The sequence below is a fragment of the Physeter macrocephalus genome, chromosome 2 (assembly GCF_002837175.3).
Source record: "Physeter macrocephalus isolate SW-GA chromosome 2, ASM283717v5, whole genome shotgun sequence".
In the NCBI taxonomy this organism is placed as follows: domain Eukaryota; kingdom Metazoa; phylum Chordata; class Mammalia; order Artiodactyla; family Physeteridae; genus Physeter; species Physeter macrocephalus.
This window is the reverse complement of record NC_041215.1, coordinates 42,959,492-42,968,814: the sequence shown is the minus strand read 5'-3', so window position 1 is coordinate 42,968,814 and position 9,323 is coordinate 42,959,492. Positions and strand designations below refer to the sequence as shown.

The following is a 9,323-nucleotide window of genomic DNA, read 5'->3' as shown; positions in this document are numbered from 1 at the left end:
GGCCTTATTATGATTTTAGGCAGCCTCTCTGCTAATGGATGGGGTTGTGTTCCTGTCTTGCTAGTTGTTTGGCATAGGGTGTCCTGCACTGTAGCTTGCTGGTTGTTGAGTGGAGCTGGGTCTTGGCGTTGAGATAGTGATCTCTGGGAGATTTTCATCGTTTGATATTATGTGGAGCTGGGAGGTCTTTGGTGGACCAGTGTCCTGAACTTGGCTCTCCCACCTCAGGCATAGCTCTGACGCCTGGCTGGAGCACCAAGATCCTGTCCTCCACACGGCTCAGAATAAAAGGGAAAAAAGAAAGAAAGAAAGAAGAAGATAAAATAAAATGAAATAAAATAAAGTACAATAAAATAATGTTAAAATTAAAAAGAAAAAATAATTATTTAAAACAATTTTTTAGAAAAACTTTTATTTATTTATTTTTGGCTGGGTTGGGTCTCCGTCACTGCACGCGGGCCCTCTCTAGTTGCAGAGAGCAGGGGCCACTTTTCGTTGTGGTGCGCAGGCTTCTCATTGCGGTGGCTTCTCTTGTTGCGGAGCGCGGGCTCTAGGCACGTGGGCCTCAGTAGTTGTGGCGCACGGACTTAGTTGCTCCGTGGCATGTGGGATCTTCCCGGACCAGGGCTTGAACCCATGTCCCCTGCATTGGCAGGTGGATTCTCACCCACTGCGCCACCAGGGAAGCCCTGTATCAGTATTTTATTCCATTTTATTGTCAAATAATACTCCATTGTATGGATATACTGCATATTCTTTATCAATTCATCAGTTGATAGACATTTGTGTTGTTTCCATTTTTTTAACTATTATGAATAATGCTGCTGTGAAAATTTGTATGCAAGTTTTTGTCTGGATGTATATTTTCATTTTTCTTGGGTGAAAGAAAAATTCATTTACCTAGGGGTAGAATTTGCAGGTCTTATGGGAATTATGTTTATCATTTGATGAACTACCATATTGATTTTCACAACGGTTACCCTTTTATGCTTTTCCACAAGTAGTGTTTGAGGGTTCTAATTCCTCCACAATTTTGCCAAAACTTGTTGTTATCTGTCTTTTTAATTTTAGCCCTCCTAATGGGTATAAAGTGGTATCTCATTGTGGTTCTGATTTGCAATTTCCTTACTACTAATGATGTTGAACATTTTTCTGTGTGCTTATTGGCCATTTATACATCTTCTTTAGAGAAATGTCTGTTCAGATCATTTTCGCATTTTTAAATTGAGTTGTGTTTTTATCATTGAGTTGTAATTGTTCTCTGTATATTCTGGATACAAGTCCCCTGTCAGATATAATTTGCAAATATTTTCTCCGTTTCTGTGGATTGCCTTCCCTTTCTTGATGGTATTATTTACAGCACTAAAGTTTTTAATTTTGGTGAAGTCCAGTTTATCTATTTTTTCTTTTAATGCTTTTATTTTTGGCATTGTGTCTAAGAAACCATTGATCACCAAGATTTACTCTTATGCTTTCTTTTAAGAGTTTTAAAAAACATTTTAGCCCTTCTGTTTTAGTCCTTGATCATTCTGAGTTATTTTGTGTATGGTGTGAGTTAGGGGTCTGATTTCACTCTTTTATATGTGGATATCAAGTTCACCAGCACTATTTCTTGAAAAAAATTTTTCATTTCCTATTGAATTGTTTTGACACCCTCCTCAAAAATCAACTGACTGTTAAGTGTTTATTTATGGACTCTCAATTCTATTCCATTGATCTGTCTATCATTATGCTAGTACTACACTGTTTTCACTATGTGGCTTCATAGCAAGTTTTACAACCAGGAAGTAGAAGTCCTCCAACTATACTTTTTCAAGATTGTTTTGGCTATTCTGGGGCCCTTGCATTTCTACGTGAATTTTAGGCTTTAAAAGTTGAACTTGCCTTTGCATTCCTAAAATAAGCCCATTTTAGTCTTGATATTTTACTCTTTTAATTTACTGATGTATTAGGTTTGCTAATTGTTTTTTTGTGTTTTTTAAAAAATTAATTAATTTATTTATATTTTTAGCTGCATTGGGTCTTTGTTGCTGCGCACGGGCTTTCTCTAGTTGTGGCGAGTGGGGGCTACTCTTCATTGTGGTGCGCAAACTTCTCATTGCGGTGGCTTGTCTTGTTGTGGAGCACTGGGCTCTAGGTGCGTGGGCTTCAGTAGTTGTGGCACATGGGCTCAGTAGTTGTGGCTCGCGGGCTCTAGAGTGGAGGCTCAGTAGTTGTGGCACACAGGCTTAGTTGCTCCGTGGCATGTGGCATCTTCCCGGACCAGGGCTCGAATCCATGTCGCCCGCATTGGCAGGCGGATTCTTAACCACTGCGCCACCAGGGAAGCCCGCTAATTGTTTTTTAACTGATGAACATGAGAAAATGTCGTTTTTATTTTTTCTTGTAATGTGCTTGTCTTACGAAGTTTAGTCTAGCTTCATAGAATGAGCTTGAAAATAATATTTCTGTCATTACACCAGATGACTCAAGTTTGTTCGTTGTGTTCTTTAATCTTTCATAACTTATAGATTTTTAATCTGCTTGTATAATCAGTTGCTGAGAGAGATGTATTAAAATGGCTCACTATAGTTATAGATTTGGCTGTTCTTTGTTTCTGTCAAATTTCTCTTTTATAACTTTTTTAAAAATTTATATTGACCTCTATCTTTTTAAAAAAATTTATTTATTTTTATTTATTTTTGGCTGTGTTGGGTATTTGTTGCGGTGCGCGGACTTCTCATTGTGCTGGCTTCTCTTGTTGCGCAGCAAGGCTCTAGGCATGCGGGCTTTAGTAGTTGTGGCTTGCGGGCTCTAGGACACAGGCTCAGTAGTTGTGGCACACGGGCTTAGTTGCTTCGCAGCATGTGGGATTTTCCCGGACCAGGGCTTGAACCCGTGTCCCCTGCATTGGCAGGTGGATTCTTAACCACTGCGCCACCAGAGAAGTCCATATCTGGATGTTTTGACTTATATATTTATATGTTTTGAGGCTGTGTTTATTCTAGTAAATTAAATCTTTTATCATTATAAAGTGCCCTCCTTTGTCTTAGTAATGTTTTTTTAGCCTTCAACATATGCTGTCTTACGTTAATAAAGCTATACCAGGTTTATTTTGGTATGCATGATATATCTTTTTCCATTCTTTTACATCAAATGTTTATGAGTCCTTCTATTTAAGATGTGTCTTTCTAAAGCAGCATACAGATACTAATCTTAAAATCCAGTATGATGATCTTTTTCTTTTAATTGCCGTTTTTATTCCATTTATACTTAATGTATCTTCAAGTTCATAGATTCTCTCTTTGTATCTCTTCTGCTTTAAATTCCATCCAATAAATTCTCAATTTCAAAAATAACAATAACAGAATTCTCTCCTCAAAGTACATAATTTCCCTGACCAGCCATTTGCTTATTTCCAAAATAAATTTCTTGGTAGTATATTTTAACAATATCTGATTCTCCTCAACACAGTTCCACTGTTTACTTAAGAATGCATCAGTAAATTCCCATTGAATTTACCTTGTTCCCAATTGATTACAAAAATGCCATCTTTAACTTAAAAGATCTTAAAAGATTGAGAATAAAAACTTTCCTTTATTCTCTTGTCAGGTGTTGCTTATCAAGATAACTGCTTAGAAAATGAGTTCTCCTAGATTTGCTTTCACTAAATTTCCTTAGCCAATAATTGTTGTGTTGCTAATTTTAGTAACATGGTATTAAGTTATATATTGCTGGTTCTATCTTAATGCCCCCCCAACCTTACTAAAAGTAAACTAGTATGTATAGATTGAATAAAACCTTTTTTGCTGAATTTCTAAACTAAATCCTCTACAGTTTTCATGATTAGAAAGATGTTTATTATAACTGTTAGTTACTTGATAATTTAAAAAGGAGATTAAGCCTGAGTCTTCTACTATTAACGTAATGGTGGTTACAGCTGACCTTTTGCAGCACAAGAACGTGTATGACTGATCTACATATGTATTTTTCATTGTAAGTTTTGTACCTTAGAAAGATAGTATAAAAGGGAAAGAGGGCTTTTTAAAAATGTCTTTATTTTGAGTATTAACTAAAACATTCCTTCCTATTAATTAGATTGTACCAGTACATATTTTTAAGTCCTTTATGTATTCAAGTACCTATTTGAATGATCAGTGAGCCAGCCACACCATAATTTTAGTTCAATTGAAATTTTCCTAAACATTTCTGTTCTATTTTAGACATCTTTCATCTTCATATTTAAATAATTATTTTTCTCTTATTTGTTACTCTGGTTAAACATTTTTTTATTAAAATGGCTTTAGTTTCATTGTTTATTTTTACTAATACAGTACCTGATTCAGTCCTCATAAAATAAATCATGTAAGTTGCAATGTGACCTCAACATAGAAGATATTTTTTTCCTTGGAGTATTTAAAAAAAATTTTTACAATGTAAAAGAAGCATAGATAATAGGTAGTAGAATGGTTTTTGTATATTTTTCTTAGCTTCTTGCCAGTGTTCCTCACTAAAATTTTATATCCCTTATCCTACTCACTCTGAAGGGCTTCTGGAAAGTTGACATGGCTCTTTCTAATGCTACTACCCTTAACAGGATAAATTTCACTTAATCCCAACTCCTTTGAATTTTGACTTTCTAGATTGAAGTCTGGAATGGGTATATCTGATTAGCAAAATCAATAGCTGTAAAGAAGTCTGGGAAAGCAAGAGTCTGGTATTTCCAGCTTTATTATTGGAAGGTTATATCTGACTCCCACTCATATTTGTAATGTAAGGAAATTTCTAAACATAACAGGGGTCTCAGATGTTGTGTGGCTGCAAAAAATGATATAAGTTTACTATCTCAAGTTGACTCCCAATATATGTATTCACTCTTGTGCTCTACCTAGAGTTCCAGACTCATGTTTTTTCAAGTCTATTTGGCATATCCACTTCATATCTTACAGTCATCTCAAACTACTTATATTCCTAAAGGATTTTTTGATTTTTTTTTCTCCCCATCCATTTGTTCATTAGCCTTTAAGGTCTCAGTTAATTGCACAACTCCATCATGCTAAGTATATCAATACATCATGATTTCACATTTCCCTTATTCTCCACATGTACTCCATCAGCAAGTCCTGTTTGCTTTACCTCTGAGACATTTCCCAAATCCAGTTCCACTGCTAAAGATGATTTTGCCATGTCTTTTGCAGCATGATAATGGGTTTCTTGCTTTCATGCTTTCCCCCTTCTGAACCATTCTATATTCTCTCGCTCTTTTAAAAAAGTTTTTGGCCACACTGCACGGCTTGCAGGATCTTAGTTTCCCGACCAAGGATCGAACCTGTGCCCCCTGCATTGAAAGCATGGAGTCCTAATCACTGGACTGCCAGGGAATTCCCCCCATTCTCTATTCTTTACTCAAAGTTTTATTATTGCTTTTGAGAAGGTGCTAGGGATGCTGACTCATTGGTGCTTATGAGGACCTTATCAGACAAGTGTGAGTCATAAATCGTCTCTTAAATCTAGTTGCCATTGAGGTGGTGGGGGCTTTGTGGACCGGCAAAGTCCTATAGGAACATTTTCCCATGCCTTTCTATTGATAGCTTTGTCCTCCTCTTGTAGTTTTTGAAATGTAAGTCAGATTGTGTCACTCCCCTTCTTAAAACTCTCCAGTAACTGCTATCCAGTACAGCTTTCAGTGAAGAATGAAATGTTCAATGTTCTATGTGTGCACCGTTCAGTATGAGAGCCACTAGTCACATGTGCCTATTGAGCACTTGAAACATGGTTGATGGAGGAACTGAGGAACTGAATTTTTAATTTAGTTAAATTTAAATAGCTACATCTGCCTAATAGTGTATTTGACAGCACCTCTCCTTTGGCTTCCCTTCATTCTTAAAGTGGAATCCAAAGTCCTTAACAAGGACTTCTATGATCTGACTCTTTGTTATCTCAATAACTTCATCTCATATCATTCTCTTCATTGGTCTAACCACATTGGCCTCTTCTCTGTTTCTAGAAAACACTAAGCCTTTTCTCAATTCAGGGTCTTTTCACTTATGCTGTTTGCCTGGAGTGCTCTTCTATCAACTTTGAACCTGACTGGTTCTTTCATATCCTTTAGACTGTAGACCAAGACCAAGTATCATTTAAGAGTGGCCTTACCTGGTCATCCTGCCTAAAGTGGCCATTACCCTCTTAAGTTTATTCATAATACTTGTACTATACTGTAATTAATCTTGTTTATTTGTTTATTTTCATCTCCCCCCTCAAGAATGTAAGTTCTGTGGGGGTGTGATCCTTGGTTCTCTAGATCGTGGTGTGTAGTACTTATTTGTTATTAATAAATACTTGTTGAATTCTTGAGATTCTTAAACATTGTACACAGAGCTTTATTACTTTTTTAGGGGAGAGGCAGGCTAAAGTTTTATAAGTCTGCAAATAATTGAGAATTAAAGCAAATTTGTTTTAAAAATGAAATGAGATTATATATAAACAGACGAATGGTTCAATCTAAATACGAAGTGTTATTATTAGAGAAGCTTTATAGTTCAGTGATTTAATAGGACTTTTTTCCTTGCAGCGTTTTAAGAATTTACTGATATATGAAATTTTTATGTGGTGGAAAATTAAAATTATAACTGTGGAAAGCCACTGGTGAGGAAAGTGCTAATCAGGCAGAGTTTATTTCTTTTTGAATTTTATTTTATTTTTTTTAATACAGCAGGTTCTTATTAGTTATCTATTTTATACATATTAGTGTATATATGTCAATCAGGCAGAGTTTATATTGTGGATTCAAGTGATTAAAGAATTCATTTTAATATTTAAAAATCAATCTCATTCAATAATATTAACCTAATTTAATTATTATAAATTTGGAGTTGATGTCTTTGTGTTTACAAGGCAATTTTTTTTTTTTTTTTTTTTTTTTTTTTTTGCGGTACGCGGGCCTCTCACTGTTGTGGAGCACAGGCTCTGGACGCGCAGGTTCAGCGGCCATGGCTCACGGGCCTAGCCACTCCGCAGCATGTGGGATCTTCCCTGACCGGGGCACGAACCCGTGTCCCCTGCATCGGCAGGCGGACTCTCAACCACTGAGCCACCAGGGAAGCCCCTGATGTCTTTGTGTTTAAAAAAATTTTTTTTAATGCAATTTAACCTCATTCTTAGAAAATCTAGTGTAGTATGAAAATGAACACCTATAAAAGGATTAATTATAAAAGGATTCATCTTTCTGTAACAAATTCATCCCTATTTTAAAAATTATTTAATTTTGTAAAAATCTAGTTGATTTATAACTTTTTAATAATACATTTATTGCTTAAAACAGGTATGGCTACGTCATGGCTTAATTAGAAATACAAATGAAATAGAGTATGCTGGTTCTTAGTGCATTAAGTAATTGCTTTTGGACTCAGTGCTTTGAATTTTCTTTATAGCTTATTCTGGGAACATGATTTAACCAATTTATATCTAGTATGTCAAGGCTATTGATAAGTGCTTTCATATTATTATTTATGTTTAATTGTCTAATACACTTAGTAATATCTATTTCCCCCACCCCTCCCTCTTGTGATTTTTTTGTTTTTAGGATCATCATGCCCAGAGGTCATGACATAAAAAAGTCTCTTACACCTCAGATTTCTTGTTTGACAAGTGAATCTTATAAACAGCTGGATTTTTTGCCTGACAAACTAAGAGCAAAGCTGCTTCCCTTCCAGAAAGATGGCATCACTTTTGCCTTGAGAAGAGACGGCAGGTAAAGTACTTTTTTCAAGACATGCTAAGATGCTAAATCCCTGGCAAGTGAACAAAAAAACAAAGCTTTGTGAAGAAAAATTATTTTTGTGTATACATAGTCTTCCCATTAATTTTTTTTTTTTTACTGGATCATGAAATAATAATTTCAGGATATATTTTATTTTGCCTTCATTCTTGAATGATACTTCAGTTGAGAATACAGCTCTACTTTAATAGCCAGTTTTTTCTTAGCACCCCAAAGACTGTATTCTGCTGTCTTCTGACTTCCATAGGTGCCATTAAAAAGTGTGGTCTCGAGTCTCAAAATATTACCCTACAGGTGACTTGATTACAAAGAGAAAAATTACACAAAATGGTCAAGGTTGGTATCTGATAATGGTACAGATACCAGCATAATGTGGTACACAGGAGGTCTATAACTTTCTTTTTAAAAAATTTATTAATTTTATTTATTTATTTTTGGCTGTGTTGGGTCTTCGTTGCCGCGCGCGGGCTTTCTCTAGTTGCCTTGAATGGTGCGCGTGCCTCTCATTGCGGTGGCTTTTCTTGTTGCGGAGCACGGGCTCTAGGCATGTGGGCTTAAGTAGTTATGGCATGCAGGCTCAGAAATTGTGGCTCGAGGGCTCTAAAGCACAGGCTCAGTAGTTGTGGCTCACGGGCCTAGCTGCTACATGGCAAGTGGGATCCTCCCGGACCAGGGATCGAACCTGTGTCCCCTGCATTGGCAGGTGGACTCTCAACCACTGCGCCACCAGGGAAGTCCCAGTGTATAACGTTTTACGTGGTGTTCTTCCTGGAAATACTTGACCTGACAATCCTGAGGAAACAGTCAAACCAGTTCAGCATGTGGGACATTTTTTCAGGACAACTGACCTGACCTCTTCAAATGATTAAATGTCATGGAGAACCAAGGGAAGTGGGGGGAATGTTCTAAATTGAGAAGCAACTTAAGAGCTAGAACAACTGAAAGTAATGCATAAACCTTGATTAGATCCTGAATAAGTAAAAAGAAAAGCTTTAAAGGTCACTTTTGGGTTAACTGGGAAAACTTCATCTGGACTCTATTAGAGTGCTGTTATTGAATTAATGTTGATTACCTTAGATGTGATAATGGTGTTATAGTTGAATATAAGAATGTTCTTGTTCCTGGGAAATGCATGATAAAGAATTTGGAGTTGAAGAATCCTGCTATCTACAGCCTATTTTCTACATTTTCCCAAAAGGGAAAGGCATGTATATGTTTAGAGAAAGTTTGAGGGGGTCGGCCAAAATATTAACAGTGTGAACACTTGAGTGGTATAAATGTGTTCATTGTATTATTCTTTTTGACTTTTATGTGAGTTTGAAATTTTTCAAAAAAAAATCAGTCTAATTTTCATTTCTTTGTAAACCATCTTTTATCTGTATCTGATTTTAAGATTTTCTTTGTCTTTGGAGTTCTGCAGTTTTGCTATAATTTATTCTATATGGTTTTCTTTTTATTTATCCTGCTTGAGATTATTGTATGTTTTTTTGTTTTGTTTTGTTTTTGTTTTATTATTTTTATTTTTTTTTTGTGGTACGCGGGCCTCTCACTGTTGTGGCCTCTCCTG

The 9,323-nt window shown here is 36.0% G+C and overlaps 1 protein-coding gene across 5 annotated transcripts in view; it reads left to right on the top strand.

The window, feature by feature from the left end:
* Nucleotides 1-9,323, top strand: part of ZRANB3 (zinc finger RANBP2-type containing 3) — a 374,344-nt gene that overhangs the window by 14,104 nt on the left and 350,917 nt on the right. For 4 of the 5 annotated variants that reach the window (XM_055087541.1, XM_055087543.1, XM_028477392.2 and 1 more), the window contains one exon: nucleotides 7,562-7,729. In XM_055087541.1, coding sequence (XP_054943516.1) covers nucleotides 7,569-7,729 — 161 coding nt within the window. In that variant the 5' untranslated portion in view covers nucleotides 7,562-7,568. Of the gene's footprint in view, nucleotides 1-7,561; nucleotides 7,730-9,323 lie in introns of those variants that run through there. The other variant, XM_028477393.2, reaches the window with a different exon arrangement.